At 39.0% G+C, this 23,740-nt stretch overlaps 1 protein-coding gene and 1 long non-coding RNA gene across 2 annotated transcripts in view; one reads left to right on the forward strand and one right to left on the reverse strand.

The window, feature by feature from the left end:
- mybpc2a (myosin binding protein Ca) overlaps positions 1 to 20,342 on the reverse strand; it is a 42,626-nt gene extending 22,284 nt beyond the window's left edge. The window contains exons 1-9 of the mRNA XM_076883410.1: positions 20,244 to 20,342; positions 16,568 to 16,651; positions 16,288 to 16,436; positions 14,321 to 14,438; positions 14,033 to 14,081; positions 9,980 to 10,036; positions 9,710 to 9,876; positions 9,368 to 9,500; positions 3,617 to 3,741 (exon numbers count right to left, since the gene is read on the reverse strand). Coding sequence (XP_076739525.1) covers positions 3,617 to 3,741; positions 9,368 to 9,500; positions 9,710 to 9,876; positions 9,980 to 10,036; positions 14,033 to 14,081; positions 14,321 to 14,438; positions 16,288 to 16,377 — 739 coding nt within the window. The 5' untranslated portion in view covers positions 16,378 to 16,436; positions 16,568 to 16,651; positions 20,244 to 20,342. The remainder of the gene's footprint in view (positions 1 to 3,616; positions 3,742 to 9,367; positions 9,501 to 9,709; positions 9,877 to 9,979; positions 10,037 to 14,032; positions 14,082 to 14,320; positions 14,439 to 16,287; positions 16,437 to 16,567; positions 16,652 to 20,243) is intronic.
- LOC106675513 (uncharacterized) lies at positions 1,576 to 2,475 on the forward strand. Its single transcript, XR_013098408.1, has 2 exons — positions 1,576 to 1,708; positions 1,785 to 2,475. It is a non-coding gene; the product is annotated as an uncharacterized LOC106675513 (long non-coding RNA).
- Positions 20,343 to 23,740: the final 3,398 nt, after the last annotated feature.

Consider the following 23,740-nt stretch of genomic DNA (forward strand, 5'->3'; position numbering starts at 1 on the left):
CGGAGTACACAAATACGAATGGAGAGTAAAATAAGTGTGGCGAATAAACACATCTGCAAGGAAGCAGGACTTGAGGAGAGTGACTAATGCTTTTCTACGATATTAACAGCAATAAGAATCTATCATTAAAAGATATTAATTATGTCATAATACAGTATACATGTACCTGTAGGTCAGGTTTTTTAGCATTATTTTCTTCTTTTTGAATGGTCGATACCCTACTTTAGTACCTGTTAGCAGAAAAATAGGATAGCACACAAAACATGTAAACGCTCCTTCGTATTTGAATAACAGCATAGTATATTCCTGAATTTCTTATCCAAAGCCACCAAACACACCCATCTTGTGGAGGTGGAAGGCACCTCAAGTCTCCTGAGGTGGTGGGAGTCACATTGTGTAACCACATGGTGTGATGCTTGATGCTCTACTAGCCTCAGCTATTTGTCACAGTCGGCCTCCAGTCCCCCTCCGGACGTTTCAATTCTTTCTCCCCTTAGCTGGTGTGCCCGCAAACTCTCTGAACTACACTCACAACACCACAGAAATATGTAAAAATCTGACTGGCATCACAAAAGTTTTGTGAAATGAATTTGATGTTGTCCACATAAAAGCTGAGGAATATATTCTCTCTGGAATACACAGACACAGCTAGAAGAGTATGACACTGAAATAGCCCAGTAGGTTTGTAATAGCGGCCGTACCTTCAAGTCTGGAAAAAGCAATATGTGATTTGTATTCTGATATGGAATCACCGTGACATGTTTGGAGGCTCCCAGAAACTCTAAAAGTGAGACACTGAATGCAATAGAAATGTAGATGTAGATACAAAGTCATGTAATCAATAGTTTATCATGAATTTGTCCCTTCAATGAAGTAGCTGAAAAGGCAACTGAGTGAGTGAGCTATACAGGTTTCAGTTAGGACAAGAAAAACAATATTTAATCTAGCTTTAAGGGTTTTTTCAGTTACATAATCTGTTTAGTGTTTAATAAATAATCACAAGCTTCATTTCCAACTGTTTTTTTATGTCTGTTTATCTCGTATCCCTTCACCCGTTGCCTACTGGTGGTGGTCAGAGGGCCCGGTGGCGCCAGTGTCCGGCAGCCTTGCCTCTGTCAGTGCGCCCCAGGGTGGCTGTGGCTACATTGTAGCTTGCCATCACCAGTGTGTGAATGGGTGGATGACTGGATATGTAAAGCGCTTTGGGGTCCTTAGGGACTAGTAAAGCACTATATAAATACAGACCATTTACCATTTACCATTTATATATTATCATTTTGTTAGTCTATGTATTTATGTAAGCCTGTGTTATTATTATTTATTATCATTATTATGCTATAACAAACAAATATGGGATAAATAAAATATAAACTAAAAGATATTTATTAACTTAATCTAATAACTTGTTTTATCTAAACTGTTCCAGCTGGTCCCTGATTGGCTACTTTTCTTTGATTGGGTGATATCTGAAAAGTTTATTTTTGCTTGTATATTCTGTTTGTAACCCATGTGAAATACAGGGCTTCAAAATCCCTTTTTGTAATCTAAGGCTATAGCCTGTTATTGTCACAAGGGGGCGCTGTGATGCAGTCTTGTGTTCTGATGACCTTGCGTCTAGTGCGCAGGAAGTATTACCTCTCTCTTCCTGTGAGATTTTCCCTCTGATGGCGGTCAAGTACGTGTCGGAGCGCATGGAAAAAGTATCTTGGTGTGCAATACTGCAACCCGGTTAATGAGACCAGATTGTTTTACGTATAAATGCTAATAAGGTACTCTTTTATTAGGCCCCGAACTCTGACCACAAAGGGAATAACGTCTGTCAAGTTATTTGTGTCTGAAAATCCCGGTGAGTCACGTGCTTTCGTTAGCTACCTGTTAAGTTAGATAATGTATTTCACTAGCTGATTCAGCTCAGAAACCTTTGAACAAAAACCAATCGGGAGCTATGAGAATCTGGCGTGTTGTTTTACTTCTCCTGTTGTTCTTTACAGTGTGTTATAAGTGTTGAATGCTTTGAGCTAAACGATGTCGATGCTAGATGCGATGCTAGCTGCTAATAGCTGTTAGCCACCCCACCCCGCTGAAGCCATATTCCGATCGGGGAGGTATTCAAGTAGAAGCAATAGCTCTGTTTATATTAGAATGGTTATGTCTTAATAGATATGAGCATATTTCAAGTTTAATAGGGTTTGCACACTGACAATTCCCCTACAGTACACCTGTTTGGGTTTTCAACGACTTTAAAGGACAATTCAGACTGGACAATTCAAACTTCACAACAGGAACACTTTAATCTGTTTCATTCATTCCCAAGAGCTCTGATACTGTTCAGTATAAATCTTCCATTTAAATGTCTTTATTTTGTTTTGTTTTACATGTATTCACCTTTAAAATGCACTATTAGTGTGCAATTTGGGTTATTGTGTTGTATATGTATATAAATGGTACTGAGGCAATAAAGGTCCCAGTTATTCACTTCCAAGCCAACTCCTTTTGTGAGTCCCCAAAACAAAACCTCCTCCTGAACCTAGTAAGATGTCTAGGGTCTCTATTTGAAGTGAGAGTGTACTGGTCCTGAGTAGAGGCGCTACATGTTCTTAGAAGGAAAGAGAGAAAAGAAAAATATTGGAAAAACTGGAAATTGGAATCGTCCAAGACAATCTAAATTGATGCATCTTTACAATAATGGTACTATAAAGGCCAAGCAAATCTACTTTAAAATTGTATATTGTAGTGTAGTATAGTATTCAGAATATGAATTTGAAGATGGAAATAAGCATGAGATTTCGCTTTAAGAATCTAGTGTTATTTCATAAAGAGCTCAGAGGAAAAATATATGAAACTAAAGCAAATCAACAGAAAAAAATGGGTTTCTGAGCACATCTCAAACTGATGTCTGCTAGCCAGCTTACAGAAATCACCTCTACAGTCAGATTTTGACCTGGTTTGCTGGAGCTGAAAATGCTTCCTGTCTGAGCACACCTTTATGAGTCATTTTCGATCAAGACACATAGACACATTGTAGCTGCCTGGGAGTGGTTACAGAGCTTATTTTTATGGTTCTGATGATGTAAGAGAGTAAAGTATGGGATTAATATAAAAGCAGTAGACTGAGTTACATCCATTAAAATGTACAGTAAAGTGGCATGCATTTAGTCGATCAAATAGGCCCAATTAATACCGAAAATGACATGTGTTACAAGAATACGCAAAATACAAGTGCTTCTTTCAAAAACCCTGAATACAGAGCTATCATACACCAAATCTGCCTAGCAATTTTACTATTACCATTGATCCGTATTCAAATTGTCCTTCAAAAACACACATATCAGTCAAACTCGGATAAATATGTCAGCACATTAATACAAACAGCACGGCGACAATGATACATGACAATAAACAAAGCATGAAAATTTCACTCGCCACGTACCCATTAAAAATGAGTGAGCAGACAACAGCATGTTACTGCGTGGCATAAAAGCATTGAAATACACAGATGACATGAAGGGAACAGAGCTGTCAGGCCTCTCAACACTCAAATGACAGCATTTGCTAAACCAAGCAGAAAAACCGCTCCCTCCTGAAAGGATTCCTCCAAAGACAGTGACTCATATACCTTTGACAAAAAGCTCCGTGAAGCACTTCTCCTCCCCGACCACGCACTCGTATGCTGCGTCATCCGACAGGTTGCACTTATTGATAGTGAGTGTCCGCTTGTTGCCCACGCTCTCAAACACATACCTGGACGCAGAGGGATGGCGGGGGAAGATTATACGAGTCGGATAAAGAAGAAATGAAGTGAGAGACAAAGAAAGGGAGAGAGAGCGAGAGAGAATAATGATTAAGTGCTTTCAGCAAATCCAACCACAGTCAGGCGAACGGGGCCTAAAGACAACAGAGTGACTCAAAGTTACAGATCGAGACAAAGAATGCACACATTTAATATATGCTCCCACACACATGCGTTGAGCTTGCTGTGAAAATATGGTGCCAAACATCAGAGAGCTACAGTAATGCCACAGTGTCATCACACGCAGTGATGAGGCAGTGATGAGAAAGATTCCCATGGTTACAAGCTGCAAGCATTCACATCATCAGACCACTCAAGGTCCATTAACAGTAGGTGTAATTTGAATACTGAATAAGTACTTATTGTAAGGCTAACAGTTAAGCAGAAATGTTAGAAACAGAGTGTTCAGGATTAAAATGTATTACATTTTGATTTCATTGATGTAAACATGTCATGGTCCCTGGATTTCTTTATTATTCTCGTATACTGCTCGAGACAAATAAAGGAACACTTAGGAACACTCAGTGACGCGTTAGGAATAAAATGATGCCACATCATTTGATGGAAATAAAAATGATCACACGGCAGAGGGCTGAATTGAAAAGTACCCCAAAAATCAAAGTGAAAAATACTGTCGGCTGCGATTTCTACCCCTCACAGCAGTTTCAGAAAACCTGACCTCTGACCTTGACCTTGAGGTGGAGGTCACTGAGACCCAAACTCATCTGAGATTTTTAGTAGCTACAACTGCATTATTCATTTCAAACCACTACGTCACTTCATTCTTGAATTCTCGCATTCACAAGCTTGCATGTCTGCACCGCCAGCCCGCCACTCGGCAAGGTGACGACAATATCCCATCAGACTTTTATGAAGCAATACCAAATGTAACTCAGTAGTCTGTATGCCCCCCCTTGCTTGTATGCATGCCTGACAATGTTGGGGAATGCTCCTAATGAGACAACAGATGGTGTCCTGGGGGATCTCCTCCCAAATCTGGACCAGGGCATCACCGAGCTCCTGGACAGTCTGAGGCGCAACCTGGTGTTGTCTGATGGATTAAAACACAATGTCCCAGGGGTGTTTTGTGAGGGGGGCAGTCAGTGGTATAAAGTCCTTCATCCTCCAGGATCCTCCATGGATATGCCTCCCTACACCATCACTGATCCACCACCAAACTTGTCATGCCGAGGAATAGTACTACCACTAGCAGTGACACTGACCCTAGTCAAATGCAAAAATAGTGAAAAAACAGTGAGGAAAAAATGTCAGTGGCCTCCACATGTAAAACATTGCCTGTTTTGAGGGTTGTCTCATTGTTGCCCCTCTACTACAACTGTTGTTAATTTCATTATTGCCAAAGTAGCTGAAACTGATTAATAAGCCCCTCTGCTTGTTTTTTGAGCAGCGTATAATGTGATTATTATAATCAGTAGTAAAGGTTGTAATAAACTCCCCATTGCTTCTTTTTGTACCTTCTAATGCTGTTGCACTCATTGGCAAAACTAACAGGCAACCACGCAACCTAAAAACTAAAGCAAATGTGACCATGCCAAAAACTTGAGTAAATCCTCATAGAATCCAAAGCTATAATACCTTACTTCACAGCAAAAATAACCATGGTTACAGCCTCGTATTTAGAATAATTTTAGTCTCTACAGCATACACTGGCTATGGCAGATTAATATATGAGTGCTAACTCAGCTAATACTAATGTTAGCAAGCTTTTATAAGTTAGTCACTCATCCAAACTTGAGCTCAAATGGCTTGGATGATCTGTACCACACCACAATTTGTCTCATAACCTCAATACACCTCCTCCAGAAGGAACCAACCGCTTAAACATGGAGTGAACTGAATTTTCAGATGATAGATGATAGCTATAAAACAGCTACCCTCGATCAAATGCTCCTAAACCTTAAAGCTTACCAGTATCTAAGAAGATGAAAGTTCACTACCGTAGTATTGTTATAAAGGGACAAACTTTCCATAATGCCAACAATTGTTTATTTACCGAGCTGTGAGGGTGGTTTTTATTGGTGTTGAGTTTGGCATTTTAACACTGGTTTTTAAAGCCAACCTCAAGTGGAATTGCAGCTTGTAGCAGTTTTGCTGTGATTTAATTTTTCAGCCCTTGCTGCTCAGTCATTCTCCACAGACTCCCTTTTGAATAACCCGATTTCAGGAATCAAACTAATATGCTTATGATAATAAAATAAATTAAATCAAATAACAAAATAAAATAAAATATTTGCATCTGTATGGCTATTTCAGGGGGTGATTTTGTATGACTCGCTCAATTAAACTCTTAAACACTTGAAGTTTTCGTTATTAGGGAAGAGTCCACTTTGACTCATAGGTGGACACCAATACTGTCTCATATAATGGGAGGCGGAGCCTTCAGCTATCAGGCACCTCTCCTGTGGAGCTAGCTCTCCATTTTGATTTGGGAAACATAAATCCTTTAGGATTGAGTTTAAAACTTCCTTTTTTGATAAAGCTTATAGTTAGGGCTGGATCAGGTGACTCTGAACTATCATTCAGTTATGGCGCTGTAGGCTCGAGCATTTGCCTTCTCTCTCCCATAATGAATGTTTTAGCATAATCTCTTTATGCTCTCTTCTCTTTCCCTTCATCCAAACAGTCAAAGCAGGTGGTTGTCCCAATCTGAGGCTTTCTTCTCTTAAAAGACAGTTCTTTCTTTTTGTTACTGCAAAATCCTACACATATGGGGTCATCTGAATTGGACCACTCAATGCTGGTTAAGAGGACCATTTTTTAAAGAAAACATCAGACAACTAGCATGACTTATAGTGTAATTAATTCTACAGCCCAAGAAGTCTGTGTTTTAGTTATTTTGAGTAAAATTCTAGTATTTGTATGTTATTCTAATAACTAGCAGGTATATACGACTGTACAATGCATGCATACATACAATAGATGCACTTTGCACCGATGCACTGTCCAGATATTGTCCTCAACTGATGACAGATGAAACTTTAAATTGCAAGTATACAATCTAACAAGCCACATAATTGTAGGTACAGCCATCTTTAAAATACAGTCTGTTTGCAGAACTTCCTATGCCCATGTTACCCACAATGCACCTAACTCTGTTTAACTCTGCAGCTCCAGCTGACTCAACTAGCATCACGGGTGGTCTTTCATTGCCCATATGGAAAAGAAACAGAAAAAACTTATAAAAGACTCGCATCAGATTTGGCTTGCTTCATATAATGAATCATATAAGGCTTATATGATTTACTCATGAAAGTGGCCACTTTCTCAATACTTTCATATATTGTTTTAGGAAGTATCCAAAACATACAAGTTTCATTTATATAATTTTTCAAGGAATCTTTTATCTGTTTTCACTCTTGTATGCTTTTCATACAAGTTTCACACAAGACAGATACAAACTTTATAAGATTTATATATATCTTTTCCATATGGGTGATGTGTTATTTATCCATACTTCACAACACTCCCTCTGTAGCTACAGACGTCTTTTCATACTTTTTTCCCCAACACCTGCGAACCAACTTTCAGTAAATGTCTGTTATTCCACGACATTAGTTCTTGAAGGTATCATTATGTCATGTACAGCATCCTGCAATCTTAAATTATGGTATTTTTTAATAGAAGAGTAAATTAAAGAAGTGCAGATAGACTAAATTTAATCAGTATGGCATTTTTTCCTCATCTCTGAGGCTTTGGTAAATTAAATGAAACAAAAAGACAACTCAGCCTTCAAGAAAAATCACTTTACCTAATAAACAATGTTTTAAGCTGCTATCAGTGAAGGAAAACACAAAACAAAATTAAATTTATTTTCTATGGTGTAACACTGAGCGGTAAAATAGTGAATCTCAGCTGACCATAATAAGATAATCTCTTTTTATATGTATTATGTCAAAAGAGTTTTTGGATTGGTTTTGGTTTTATGCTTTATCCACAGCAGTAGTAGGAGTGAAATAAAGCAACAACAAAAAAGAGCAGGGCTGTAATACCCTGATCCCAATGGCTTTTAGTCACTAACCTAAAACATTTGATTTGTTAGAGCTGAATGGTCACAGCCCACAGCCTGGAGAGACCTCCAGGGAGACTCTGCTCAGGCCAAAATAAAAGTCGCTTCTCCCGATGTAACTGTCTTAATCATAACAGGAAGAGGGCCGCCTTACTTTCCAATAACAGCATGAAGATTCATGAAATAGCAGATGGTGGAGCTATTGAAAACATAGCACTTGAAACAGCTGTAGCCTCTTCAATGAAAGACCACAAGTAGCCTTTGAAGAAGGAGGGAAAAGAGCACAGAGGAGAGCGACGCAGACACTGGATAAAGCTCAGCAGGCTAAAGAGGCTCAAAAAGTAACATATGTATTCTGTCAGACATCCCAGTCAGAGCTAAAGGATTTTGAATTAACCGTTTACACTCCCTGCACCGTGCTTTGCTTGAGGAAGGATGTGCTTGCTGAACTGCTTGAAATGTACTCTGCAACTCTTGCAGTTGCTCCAGTTGATCAAGTTGTTATTGCTATAATGTTAGTGACATAATGAGAGCAATCAAGCTAAGCTAAACTATTTAAAGGACAATTATGTTTTATTTATAGATGTTGTATCTCCCCTTAAAGTGACTATTGTGGCTGCAATGCAAACTTTGCACTCTTAACCTCTGTTGAGATGCAGGGAAATGAGAACTCTGACAAATCTGGGACATCCTGCCAGCTGATCTAATCACTAGCATATTCATCTGCCCACGAGTTTGTTTATGTGCATGGGGCTGACCTTAACTGGCGTCATACTGTCAAAAGTTTGTCTTCTTGGGAAAGTCATCACCAAAATGGTGGATTGCCCTAAAACCAGTTATCCTGCTACGGGAGCAGTAAGTCATTCTAGATGCTCAGCCATATTAGTGAAACCAGCGTCAAGAGAACAAGGAGCTACATCAGATACAACACAAGACCTGTAGGATGAAGACAGAATGATAACAGGTCTATCCTAAGACATGGTGTTGAATTGCACACAGCACTTTTCTGAGTTAGATGTGAGTTAGAGTTAGACTTACAGTTGCCACAGTTATGTGTTTTCACAGGACTCTGTGTAGTCCGTAAAAACTAAGTACACCCCATAATTAGCTTGTAGACATGTATTAAACAGCAAAAACCTGAAGTATGCATGTTCTATATCACTTCATCTTCCTCTCACATCATTATTTTGGTCCACTGTTCTTTACAGTGTTGCTTCAGTTTGGTGCAGTCCTTGTCCTGCTGAATGACCCAGCTTTAGCTGTCAGACAGATGGCTTCACACTCGATTCTGAAATGCTTTGGTATACGGAAAACTTCATTGTTGACTCAAAAACTAAAAGGTGGTCAGGTCCTGTGGCTGCAAAACAAGCCCAAATCATCACCATGTTGACAGTTGATATGAAGAGTTTGTCCTGATATGCTGCAGAAAGGGTGTACTTAGTTTTTCATTACATAGACTCCTATGAAAACTTTCTTCTTCACATAATCATAGATGACAGAAATGTGAATCTAAATACAAAAACTGGCACAAATGCAGGATAGTTGCTCACTTAGCTGATGGTTTGATTTCCTGTCCATTTTTGAACCATTTGACTGGAACGTTGGGGTCAGCCACTTCCACTGTGAGATGGATCTTCTCGCCCTTGTCCACTGTGTATGCTGGATCCAGCTTCTTCAGGAAAGCTGTAAAGACAAAGACTCTAAGGGCCAAATAATACCTGTGCCAACCAACAGCAGGCATATGCTAACACATATTCCACCTGTCGTCCCAGTAGCAAAACTGCTCCTCCTTAAAACGCTGGCCTTTATATGCTGCTGGTATTTACAGCCTGCTGCCTGTTATCTCATTCAAAGCACAAACTCTGCTTTTGCCTCATAACTCCGTCCCGTACCATCACTCTTTTTGGACTCAGCCTTCATCTTCTTCAGCCTCGTCAGCATACCCCTCAGGTCTGTGATGCCGTATTGAAAGGCAATCTTCTCATAGTCGCAGGGCTTAGCTTTCTTTAGGATTTCCCATACATCCACTTCTGGTTCCTCCTTCCTCTCCTTCTTCTGCCTGGTGGTGTTTAAGATTGATTGTGAATGAGTTAATGAGTGCAAACCAAGTTTAAGACACATATAGATGGAAGATGCTTCTCTGAAAATGTAAATTATCTTGCCTTTTCTTGAGCAGTGCACTGAAGTCTAGCTCTCCAGCATCCTCATCTGCATCTCCACTGGAATTAAAAGAAATTCAATTCTGGGATTATTATTTATTTCTTTTTATCCTGTGCTTTTTACTTTATTTGTAAATTAGGTGGCAAAAAGACATTAATAATGTATTTACATTCAATAATATACCCTTTTTTATTCCATATTACACATAGGAAATTCTAATACGCAATAATACTGAAGATGGTCGAACAGTAAACTTCTAACAAATTTGTGCCTGTGGTTAACACTTACCCTTTTACCATCCTGCATTCAGAATGATGCAAAAAAGAAAATGGGGGCAGTGAGAACATAGAGTGAATCATAAGCTCTGATCATGCCCTAAACTTGACTGACAGAAGAATCATAACAGACAAGCAGCATGTAATAAAATAAAAGTCTGTTTATATAAGACTCTTGATCTGTTAGGTCTCTGAAGTACACAAAAGCCACAAACAGAGGACCATGTGACATATCACAGATGTCCAGCAGATTTGAACCAACATTAACATTACTTATTGCAAATTCTGTGTTTCAAAATTCCACATTTTAAAAAGTTATTTAGCTATCAATACAATTTGACCATGGAAAAAAGAGCTATAATTGTGCAACCCACCTAAGTGTTTTTTAAAAGCACAATCTTTATAGTATGACTAGGCTGTACTTTGTGTAGTACCAATTTGTACCACAAGACAGTGGAGTGAATCAGTCAGACATGTCATTAAAATTGTTATTTACAGAAGCAGCTTGACTAAATGCAAAGCCTCCGGAGGAAATCGGAAATGTAAAGTGAAACCAGTCTGTTAAATCTGCATTCTTTCACATGGCCAGCAGGGGGCAACATCTCTGGTTGCAAAAGGAAGGCAGATTGTACAGAACTCCGTGTAGCTCTTGGCTCCCTTATTCTATGTATGATGACTTTACATGTAAACCTGACTATTTGGTCGCTTCTATCGCGTTCGGTGTGTAGTAAGTCTATTTTCATCTGTTTAGCAGGTCATGTCAGTGGGCGGATCCGGGGGTTTCTCTGTGAATTTCACATTCCTGTGGCAGCGTGCTAGGAGCCACATTTAATTTTTCCCTGTAGAAAGAAGTTTTCTTCCCACACAGAGTGTACAGTGGACGCTAATGTCAGTACTTTACTCGTTACTTGACAAAAGTAATCAGATTATCTTTGGTCATGATGTGATTAAAGGAACTTTATGTAAGAATGAGACATAAGCATAGTGAAAGGAAGAAGATACTCAAAAAGCGACAGTCACATGCAAAATATTTTGTTGATACAAGTAGGGGGAATTAAGCATCTGTAACCATGCATAAAACCCTTTATTACCCTTCAGATGCACATTTGCAAGTATAAAGTGATGGTGAATATGTCATGTGCTGTGGCATAATCAGTCGCTGTCTCGTGCTCAACAAGGTGACAAGCACTGTGTGTGGCACACACCAATAAATGTCTACAGGATCGAGTGCTGCTTGTTTTCCACCGTGAATGGTTTTGGCAGCTCCTTTACAGCGTGGAGTGTGTTTTCCTGGCATTGTTGAGGCTCATTGAACCCCTCAGAGATAAATGCCAGTAAATTCAGAGCCATTCTGAGTGATAATGCTCGTCCTATGGATGAACAGTTCATCCAAGGATAACATCCATCCGTGTTATCCTTGCCATCCTAATGGAGGTAAATTCTCACTGGGTGGTATTGTCGTCGATCACCAGGCACACATGACCACCAAATGATAAAAACGATGAGAGTGAAAGCGATGTCTGCGGTGCTGTGGTCACAGCAAATGCAGAATCTCAATCTGCTTGAGCACTTCAGAGAGCTTCTCTCTGCACAAAAGTCAAGTTATGTGAAAAACTAGACTGAAAGTTTAGATGAAAACAGAGGTGAAGAGCTCTGCTTCAGTATTTGAGCATGTGGAATGAGTGCAAAGAACGATTAATGATACCTGTTAATGTATAATAATATTATTGTGTGGTATGGCAAACAGTGATTCACACTATAAATTCATATTATGAATGAAAAAGCAGTGCTAAACACTAATAGACTGTATAAAAAAGATAAAAGACTGAAGCCACAGCAAAGCGTCATTATTATGCATCCTTTTTGATGGCAGCTGAAGGGAACTTCTCTGGTTTCATAACTTGTAATGTAGAAAAACCGATGAGAAAATGAACCTATTCAGATGTAGTTCAGTGAACATTTTCCTGTTTAGTTCATCTCAATTGCTGGTTTAAGTATTTTCTATTAAAGGGTGAAGCTCATTTTGTAAAAAGGACATAATTTATAGTCAAAAAGATATAGTGGTGCTATTCTATGCATTTAGTGTGTTTGGTTTTAAATGGACCATTAGCTTGTTTGGTTAATTTGTACTAAAATATATTCTGAGACGATGCTTGCTCAGTTTTTCTGATAAGTAGATTTTGTTTTAAACTTGTTCTAAAATAAAGAAAGATAACAGATGCACTGTAACAACCAACGTGGCTACGTGCTACCGCTAAGCTCTAAAACTGTAGTCCACAAACCAGAGCGATGGTCGCTAGAACCATCTTTTATTCACAGTATATTTAAAAAAAACACATTATGTGTATTTGACCTCCACAGCTAGTAACAACAGTATTTTATTTTTCCTTGATTTAGCGTGCAGTAATGAGATTCGTTATCACCACCTATCGCGGCCCACTAAGAAATAAATCAAAATAAAATCCGGTGTCAGAGGAATTCTTTGAATTTAGATGTGTGGTGCATCTGAATCTGTTATTTTGACCTTCATCTCTGTGCAGTAGTGCCATGGCATACTATCTAACAAATGCAGATATGCCCGTACGCATTTCACTGATAAGAATAAACATAGTGGTATAATGAGAATTCTACCTAGAAATGCTTTTAAATGCTGGTGAAACACTGCTGTGTAAACATACAGTGTGTATTTTCTGTTTCCCTTTGAAGCCCTCTCAGCTGGCCGACCAGTCAGTGAAGACGCAACACAAAGAAGAAAATAGCCTGATATGCCTGGGGCACACAATGAGGAGCTTGTGCTAATTCAGGCAGACACGAAAATCTGGTGTTAATAAAACTCCAGAAATTAAGAGAAGAGGATTGTGTATCTTAATGCATGCAGACCTTGTGTTAATGAGAGAAGCACAAATGATCCTCCTATGGGAAACAGGATCCTCTATTCTTATTTTACAGAAGCTAAGCTGCAAGACTTCCACATAACAAGTTGTTTAACGCACTCATACGCTGTTTTCTTCCAGCAACATATTTGAGTTTTAACCAACTTTTCACTTTTCATTTATCTCACTAACCTTCTCTCTCCTTCACCCTCTTGTTCCCTCCTATCAGCACTCTGCAAATAAACGCACCGACATCCTGTCTAAACCACAATATGATGCTGTCTTTTTGCATGTTGCCTTTTTCATCTTACCTGCCCGTTTTTACTCATGCTCTAATGAGGGAGGGAAATTATATTTTTGATCACAGATTACAAAAAAGGGCGACTCAAGGTATCGGTGCAAAGGTGTCAGCTGATTTACCAGCACAAGGCACGTGTACATATGTACAATTTACAGGCTGAGAACAGCTGAAATCTCATTTTTCAAAAAATAAAGAAGACTACACATTCGCAGGATACATTAGCATAGACCAACTTCACACAGGCCAGAAGCAGAGACGGAAATAGACAGTGAGAGAAACAGTTACACATACACACAAAAAGAAATACTCCCTTCGGAGACTGTTACTGAGACATGTGACGAAATACATAAGATCCTAAACCACGAGGGAGTCCAGGTGAAGCAAAACACCAAGGCAGCAGATGCACTGAGACGTGACAGAAAGAGATAGATGGCAGACTGAGTGACTCGTACAAAGTCGACTACAACCGAGGGATAGACAGGCACACGGGCAGAGACGCTGGTTGAGACTGACAGATGCCCAGAGGCAGCGATCTACAGAGGAGCATATGCGAGACAGTGTGATGGGTGACATGTAGAGTAGACCCACGCCGACACTGACACTCACGATCGCTTAAATGCCTCCAAGATGTTGTCCTGCTGGTCCTCTTGTGCAGCTGAAACCAGACAGAAGGAGAAAGGCTGGTGAGAGCTCAGCTAGGTTAATTCATTACTCAGCAGGCTTGAGCAGCAAAGGAATAATGGACTGATGACCTCACTAGGCCACTAAATGATAGGACCTAATGTATATCGCACTCACTGAGTTATTGCCTGACAAAGCTAGTTACATAGTAATGGTGGATACGCCAAATGGAAGATGACAATAATGTGATTAAGTGTCTGTCTCCAGACCTACCCTGCACAGAGACTTCGAATGTGCAGCTGTCGCACTTGTCTTTGGAGGTGACCTCGCAGCGGTAGCCACCTGCGTCTCCATCCACTACTTTGATGATGCTCATCTCGTAAGTGTAGATCTGACAGAGAGAGAGAGGGGGGATGATATGCTAGGAACACACACAATTCAATGAACACCCAAACGCAAAAGCTCAAACGTACACGCACGTACGTGCTGACCAACACATGCTCGAAGTATGGATAAAGCGAGCAGGGTGACACTGATGCCTTGAAATGTTGCTCGGTTAGCTAGTCACTCACTAGACTTTGATTACGTGTTCATCATGTCCTCCGTTTTCTACACAAAGATGTCGGGGAAGAAATGTCATTAAATGGTAAGTAAACAGATTATTTCTACCAGCTTTTATGCTGTTGATTTTTGTGAGTTTTACAAATATTGACTGAAATAAACAAAACTTTGTGGGTGTGATCTGGAAAGCATAAAATCTATTAATTGCAAGTTTTATTTTCAGTTGTTCATTACTGCAATTTGCTATTAATGTTGGCAGGATTTTGCACAGGCATGCCTTCGTGCCTTTGTTTGCAGTAGTATAATCCAAAAGATTCAATATGTTTTACACGAGAAGCTTTTTGTGCCGTGGTGGAATAAATGTGATTTCACAGGATTCAAAAAGTGAATAAATATTGAAGCACATTACTATTTGCTACCACTTGGTTGATCAGTATAAACAGCTGAGCTGAGTTCAGTTACAAAGTTTGGATCTTTCGTTAAAACCGTCAGTTTTACACAAAGTTTTATCCCATTTTTTTAAAAACCACCAAGAATCTGAGACAAAGCAATGAGCAGGCTGACTTGCATGCAGTCAGGATATTTAAAAACTGATATTTAGCCATTAGCACTTTCACATTTTATGCCTGAAACTTACATTGCAGGTCACTAAGGAAAAACATGTATTCACCAACCTGTTGCCAACTGGTTGCTGAAGGTTTGTTGGCTGTAATTTCACCAAAAATCTCCTTGTGATTGTTTTGGTTTGTAGCAGATTTCACAGAACAGTGACTGCTCTGTAAACGACTGCAAACTAACCACTGAGTGATAGTGAATTTTGCAAAAATGCAGTACATACTGTAAAAGGAAACCTTTGACTGTCAAAGTAAAAGTTGCTCCTTACCACTGAAACCAACATGTTTCAAAAAGTGCAACTTTGACTTCTCTGTTTCCATTTTGCATCTGACTCTTCAGTTTCACAACCACTTAGTGAATAGTTGGTAGGTGCAGCAGTTGGAGATACATTCTGCATTTCTATTTGTAGTCTATCATTTTATTCCCCCCCTTTCTCCCCGACCTCCTCGTATTAATTTTTTTAATATACATGTTTTCAATCCCACTTGTGCATGAAATGAAACACACAGCCATGCAGTATGTCATTATAAACATTTGTGAAAGTATGCGTCTTCTGTATAGCTTACTGAACTGCAACCATTGCAAGAAGTTGGGTCCAGACATTTCTTCCCTCCTACATATTCCCTGAGAGCTGTAAGTGGTATTATTACAAAGCGGAAGCATTTAGGAACCACAGCAACTCAGCCATTAAATGGCAGACTGTGTAAAGTTACTGAGCAGGGTCACCAAATGATGAGTCACATAGTCAACACGGCTCTGCTGACTCAATAATAGCCAAGTTCCAAATCTCCTCTGGCATTAATATCAGTACCAAAACTGTGCGATGGAAGTCTCATGCCATGAGTTTTCATGGTGTAACGTTTATGTAGCCCAATATTTCTGTCCATAGTGCTGTACGAAATACCATAACATACTCAGATATTTTGGTCTACAATAAAGTGGTCAGTCAATCAACTGAAAGATTTGCTATAATATTCATGAGGCTATGGTCCCGTTGATATTACTGTCTCTTTATTAATACATTCACAAAAGTTATATTTAAAACAGAGAGTATAAATGCGTACCTTGGTGTTTCTGTCATAGGACTCTTTAAACTGAAGATGCTTTCCAGCTTTGCTACCCAGGTCAAGCCACTTCCCCTTCAGCCATTTCATCACCGGTTTCTTTATCAGGTTTGAGGAGTCCACTTTAGCCACAAACGTGATGTCCTTGCCTGCCAAGCACGAAGATTAAATGCAGTAATTAATTAAACTGTGTGTGTAACAACTGGAATTTAGCACTAAGTGGCCATTCCTCTCATTTCAGATATAACTCAGTTTTTATGGCCAATGATTTTTGCCAGACCTTTTGTTGCTGTAACACTCTCCGGCTTCAGCACAAACAGGCCGGTCGGCTCAGACAGCTGAGGACCCTCCCCTGGAAGATGATCTGTGACGGGAGTGGAATGAAGAGAGTAACTAAAGTATGAATTTAAACAAGAAAATGTTATCTGGGCACAGCATATAGATTTTAGATAAATAAAGGCAACCAGGCGACCAAGCAAACCCCCAAATCATCTTCTAAGTGCCTATTTGAAAGTCATTTGGGAAAATTCTGAAATTTAGTTCAAGGACACAAAGCCTCAACCCACTAAATTCTGTCTTTGCACGGTTATTTAGTGCTGAAACTGAGCAACAGTCTTTCCACAAGGCAGCTTGTTTGCATTATGCCTTTGTTGTTACACTGCATAAGCCATTTGGGACCCTCTGACAAATGACAAGCGACCAAGGAGCAGGCTGGCCCACAGGGAATATAGAAACTCCTCAGATCACCCCTGAAGACATCATATTACTATTGACTCTCTGCAATCATCTGCCACCCCGACAGAACATAAGCTGAAGCCGTACAGTCTTATCATGGCAATAAAAAATGAGCTGCTCTTTTATCTACTCGCTTGTTTCTTTTGCAAGTAAATTGATGTAACCTTTGTAAGGTGTTTGCTTGTCAGTTGATATGCTTTATAGAAATGCTAACATATTCACTTCTTTTACCATCAGGAGGCAACTCTGCATCGGAAGGGGAAAAAAGAGAAAGTGAGGAACACGTCAGTCTGTACAGTATTTGTGTTGTCCCATTAAACACAAGTGTTAATTGGCCCAGTGATCACCTTGACTTCAAGTGATGAACACTCACACATTAAATCATTGTGCTCTCACACTTCAAAAGAACACAGATTTCTTTCTCAGAGTCTAATTAACATTTTTTTCTCTTTTTTTTTAAAGAAAAGTACAACTGTTAATGAGTTATTTCTTCAACAACTGTCCTAAAATCACTTCAACTGTTCTGAGGTACAGTACACAATCTACATAAACTGTCTGAGTCAGACATCCTGCAGATTTAACAAGAAAAAAGGTTCATACACAAGCAATAAGCCAAAGGTACATCGAATCACCAATCAGATAGAGTGAGTAGGACCCTGACTGGACATCCATTGGACGAGACCAGTTGCTGAGAGAATGGATCCAGGGTCACAAGTCAGATAAGGTCATGCGCTTCCATAAATTCAGAGAGCCATACTGTTGGCGCCTCTTCCTCTCTCTGCTTTTATGGGCTCAGTTAATTTGATCTTTTAATCAAAAAGTACCCCTGAGGACAGATCCAAGTTCAGATGTTCAGCGTGATTTAAAAGGTTTCCATTGGAATGCTAAGTGGGTAAAACTGATTCTGGGATAGGGCCCAGGGGACACTTTTGAATGTTTACACTCTTATGCTGTTGCACTGGATGCTGGCTGTGTTTGGGATGGGGCTTCTAAATGAAATTGACTCTAGACACTGTGGTACTTTGGCACTGGGAGTTTTAAATTATGCCAAGCAACACTATTTAACCATGCATTACTTTTAGACTCTAAAATACAACTTATAGATTTTTTTAACTGTTTGTAAAGGATTACACAGTATAAATAATATGGATTGTATGGGGTTCTTATTCCCTCATAATTTCCTAATCTTTTCTATAGAGTTTAATAAACTACAACTGCAACATTCTCCTGTTAAAACCTTGGTCTTAGCATTCGTGGATATTATTTTAACATTAATTGTCTTAAGTTTGCCAGTGAACATTTACAGTAAATGATTCAGAGAAGGTATGAGAGGAAGCGCCGCGATTAGAACATCATCCCCATAGTCAAGCACAGAGGTGGAAACATTATGCTTTGGGGGGGTGTTTTTGCTAAGGCTAAAAGACAACTAGATGGATGAATTTTGGATGAAAACTTTCTTTCCTCCCAGAACACTGAAAATGCATCATGTATGGTTTTTATAGCATGGCAGTGAGCCAAAACCAAGGTAACAAAGGAGTGGCTAAAGACAAAGCACATTAGCTCTCCAGCCCACAGTCCTTTAGAAAATCTGCAGAGGGAGCTGAGGTTTTTAGTTTCCAAGTGGCAGTCAAGAAACCTAAAGGAAGCAGTTACTGTAAAGAGGAGTACGTCCAAATCCCTCCTGAGATGAAACCCTGTGACAAGACAAGACAAGGTACTAAGTGATGTTTTTGGGGGGATCAAAATACTTATTTCACTTTAATTTCTTTGGAAGTGAGCAAATGTAAAAATTCAGCAGGAAATAATTATTCCCTCCCAGTGTCTTATACTGGGCCTTGGTCTTTCCCCACAGTTCATTTACTGTATGCCCTTAAGCTATCTTATTTCTGATTGGCCTCATAAATTAGAGGTATATACGGCAGGTGGGTGGGGCTTCTTTTGACATAGTGAGCACCATGTGTCTGAGATACCCACATTAGGTATATCTAATGTGCATGTTAAACTTGTGTTAAACTAAGCATTATTGTAACAATATTGTTATTGTAACAATATATACATATATTAAAGAGTGTAAAAAAGATATAGTACTAGATTCCATTTAATAATAGTTTTGTGTCAGATCATAAAAGATGATTTAGTGAAACCCATTAAAATGAATATTCTGACCAACTTAATTCACTGGTTATTGAAAACTTCATTCACTGTGTTAATTTAATTACTGAAATGCCTAGCATGCAGTTTGTAGTGTATTTTCAGGTGAGCACTGACACTGACTAAAGAATCAACAGATACTTGGTTTCCACATTTCACACTTGGAGGAAAAGATAAGAGAGTAGTCGGGATTTCTCTAGTTCTATAAAGTCAAGTACTACACATGGTATACTACTATAATCCTAATTGTACAGTACATATTATTATTATTACTTATTAAGTGTATGAAAACATAATGAAACTAGAGGACCTCATTGTGTAAAGACATGAACAACAGAAAAATCATTATGGCTGTAAACAGTAATCAGTGCAGTGTAACACTCTTCAGCACTAGTAATAATTAGGCCATGTCACACACACAGATGGCATATATCCAGCAGAAACACAGGCGGGATATATCGCTTTTTACCAATCAGATCTCATCATTTCACTTTTAAAACAGACGTTTGCTTGGATGCTTTGGTGGAAGCAATCTAACCACTGTTCTCTGAATCCTTTTGAAAGACTTTTTTTCACAAGACATTGTCAGAAGCTTTTTTGTTATCTGCTATATTTGTATTTATTTACTCATTTTACCATCAACATGTTTCATCTGACAGTCTATCAGTTGAATTTGCCGTGCCTTGAATTGCTTTTAAGCTGCGCCTTTGCATTGATTTCTTCCTTTTGATTTAGGTTCCTTTATCTGTCTGCTGTGGGGCATTTTGTCACTTTTGTTTACTCCATAAATAAAGTTATTCTCGTCATGATTAGTGTCGTTGTTATGTTCAATGTCCAGAAATCACCGCGGCTATATGTCTGCAACAAAACTGCATCTTCATAATGTCTCCGTCTGCTGAGTGAAAATACTGAAGCTTTAAGCAACACCAGAGCAATCCCAGGCTTCAGTGAGGAAGCGTTTTTCATCTGATACCCATGTCCACTAACGCAAAAAGTGACTGACACAAAGCAAGCACAAACACGGAAAGCACAAGCAAGCTGGCATGTATTGTGTCGAGTCTTTTGCTTACCATCCCTAGGCTCATTGTTGGCTAAATGAAAAGAAACAGTTGGTACATGGAAATTAGTCTTCACAGCACAGCACAGGTCTCATCAGACTGCAGAGGGCTGTGTGTGTGTGTGTGTGTGTGTGTGTGTGTGTGTGTGTGTGTGTGTGTGTGTGTGTGTGTGTGTGTGTGTGTGTGTGTGTGTGTGTGTGTGTGTGTGTATAAAGAATGAAAATGCTTCAACAAAGATCGGATTAAAGACAATGCATAAGCCTATTCACTCAGACAACCACAGTATCTTCAGACAAACACACAAACACACAGATATAACAACAAAGCAAAGCACTTACCTAAATCTGTTAATGAAGAATAAGCACAGGTTTTGTAAATAAACAGGACTAAATAAGTGGTAATGCAGATATAATGTACTGTAAGCTTTCCATGCAAATGCATGCTGTAAATAAACACAGCATGACAGAAAAGTGCTTGGCGTCATAAACTGCCCGTGCCTCTGTGAGTTACAGTGATAATTGTAGAGATAAATCAATGTGTTTAATTTTACAGATGAGTAAGGACAAAATGAGCGCACACATATGTCAGCACACCTATAACGCTATTTAGCTGCAGGACAGTGCTTACCGTCTACAGCCGGCTGCATTTCTGCCACAGAAAGTGACATAATAGTGTAAAAGGAAACAATCTGAAAATTTTAATTATCAGGCCCCAAAACATAATAATCCCTGCGCTGACTCAAGCTGTGATGTTGCAGGCCATGAGGCATGTAGGTTGTTGGTGGCAAGATCCAGATGTTGTACAGATGTCGACTGAGACTTCCAGATGTAAACAGTGTGCCAGATTACAGATATAAGTTAAAAACAAACAAAAGGCAGCAATCCAAGGACGGCTAAGAGGTTTTTGATAGATAAATTAGGAAGTTTCTGTTATGGTGGATCTGTGAGACCCAAGTCAGGCTGGACACAAAATTGACTTGAAAAGTTGGGGGTGCTGTTTCAGATGCCCCTGGGCCGAGAAGGAAAGGCAATTTTTCCTGTAGTAGTAGAAAATATGATTTAAATTTGCAATACCTCAACAGACTGACTGGCGTCTTCTCATTGGATGATGGGTACTGCCATATTTAAACTTCTCTGCCATGCTAAAATAATGGGGGGAAAAACGTGAGTTCTCACAAACAAATACAAGCTGTTGGTGCCAGCTGTCTTGGGTGGCTTTTACCACCCAAGATGGTAGCATATTTCTGACTTTGGTAACCTTAGATTGTCTGAAGGACTTCTCGATTCTGTTTTGCTATTGTACTCTGGACTGGATGTCGGTCTGGGTGTTAGTTTGTCGTTGTGCATCTTAGACTCTTTAGATGCTATAATCATGTTGTCCATTGTAATCACAGAATGGTAAAAATTGTGTTTCCCAGTTTAGTTGTGGTGTCTAATTCCCCCAGAAATGCAAAATATCTCCATACATGACATGTAAGGGTGAAGTTGTTAACATGCACTATGCACATGTTGTTAAAATCACAGAAATAACATCAAGCTTACAGTCACAAGGTCTGGTGAACTTTCTGCAGCACTTTTGTGTTTTATGTTTTTTAGAATAGCGAAAAAAAACACACAAAAAAAACCAACAACAGAGGCTTATCAGATTTGTTTTGTTTTTTCACATATAAATTCATACGTTCCTACACCTGGAGCGAGATCAGATCAGTAGAGTTTCCCTTTAGATTGCAAAACATCACGCCTCCCTCAGTGTTTATGTTCTCCCCCAAAGCGGGACTCTCAAATCACAGCCAACGTTTTAGCTCTGCCAACTGCAGCCAACGCTAACATGGTGGGCACAACAGAAAGGATTTGAGAAACAAATTAGCTAAGTTCACTGGCATATGGCATATTAAGCAAAAGGTCATGGAGTTAAGAACAGACTAAAGCTGTGCCAGCCATTTGCTTTGAGTGTTGCTTTGGCTTTTTCAATCATGTTTGCTTGGAATTGTCTGATTTGGGTTCTAACTGTATATTGGCCAATGTACCCCTTCAAAGACTGTGACTAAGCATAAATGAGCTGGAGTATGAGTAGAAATCGCTGCTCTACCTCATCATTGCACCTGCGCGCACACACATTTAATCACTCCCGGTGAGCTGCAGAAGGTTTATGTAATAATTCATCTTGACTGCACACACTCACACATACACGGGCAGAGAACCACGTGTCCAACTTTCTTGCTCATGCCCTCTATTACGGTTGGCCCATAATAAGAACTGACATTCAATCCAGAGAGGTGAACTCAAAGGGTGAACATATTACACAAATAGACTGTTCACATAAATGTGCAACAAAGTGTACTTCACTCTCTGGGAACCTGTTATTTAAGACTTTTTATGAGCTGCAATTAAAGGAAATTCGCATAAACATAAATAAAGACCATCGTGCAACAGAATCAAAAACATAGACTGTATAAAAGATTGCTTTTTATACTTTCTGGGTCTGAAAAGAGAAGAGCTTTGTATTCTGTGACTTCAGTAAACCCTTTCCTGATAACTTTACGGTCTTAAAGCTGCTTTCACATCTTCGTGAATACAACACAGTGCCTGTTTTGTACATTATATTTAATTCTATCAAAAAGGCAGATAAAGCCTTGTTTTTCAGTCACACACATCTCTCATCACTTTTGATTGAGGCTTGAGGTTTCATAACAGTAGTTCATAAATCAATGAGTGGCTATGTCTTTTATTTACAGGTAACACACCAGCCACAATCTATGAACATATTATATATGTAAACAACAGTTAATTATAGTTTACTATATGTTAAGTGCCTCCCAGGCCCCCCGACTTCCAGTGAAATTGCTCTAACTCTCAGTTTGAGCTGATTACATATGCACATAGAAGGGTGGGGAGGTCCCAGAACAAAGCTATATATTGCTGAACATACATTTTTTTTGCAGAGAGAAATAATTATGTTTCTTACAGATGTCCCTGATGGAAATAAGAGGAAAAATCAGCAAAAAAAAGAAAATAAAACTCAGTTTTCTTTCTCACAAATACAAAGTAGCATCTTATATTATAGAGAAGGCTGGAAAACACTAAAGGGTGATGACACAACCAGAACAATAACAACAACAATAATTAGTAATAATAATTTATATTATTGATTTGAACCCATCATCGGGCATTTCAGAAAGCGCTAGAGGTGCTGGGTATATCCCAGGTTTACTACTCCTGAATTAAAAATAAATATTAACTATTTCAGTTTGTAGTTTCGAAAAAGGAAAATTCACAGGAAAATGAGCTTTTGCCGATTTTCAGAATAATTCATTATTACATGTAATAATTAACTGTTAACTGACACTTAAACAGTTTACGGTTCAATATTCCAGTTAAAAGTCATATTGAACAAGAAAATGTTAAAATGTAAATATAAAAGCTTCCTTCCACATAAAAGATGGAGGTTAACAGGTTGAGAATCTCCATTCTGTTTTCTAACATTCTTAACCATTAGTAAAACATGTATTA

The sequence above is a fragment of the Maylandia zebra genome, linkage group LG4 (assembly GCF_041146795.1).
Source record: "Maylandia zebra isolate NMK-2024a linkage group LG4, Mzebra_GT3a, whole genome shotgun sequence".
Classification (NCBI taxonomy): Eukaryota; Metazoa; Chordata; class Actinopteri; order Cichliformes; family Cichlidae; genus Maylandia; species Maylandia zebra.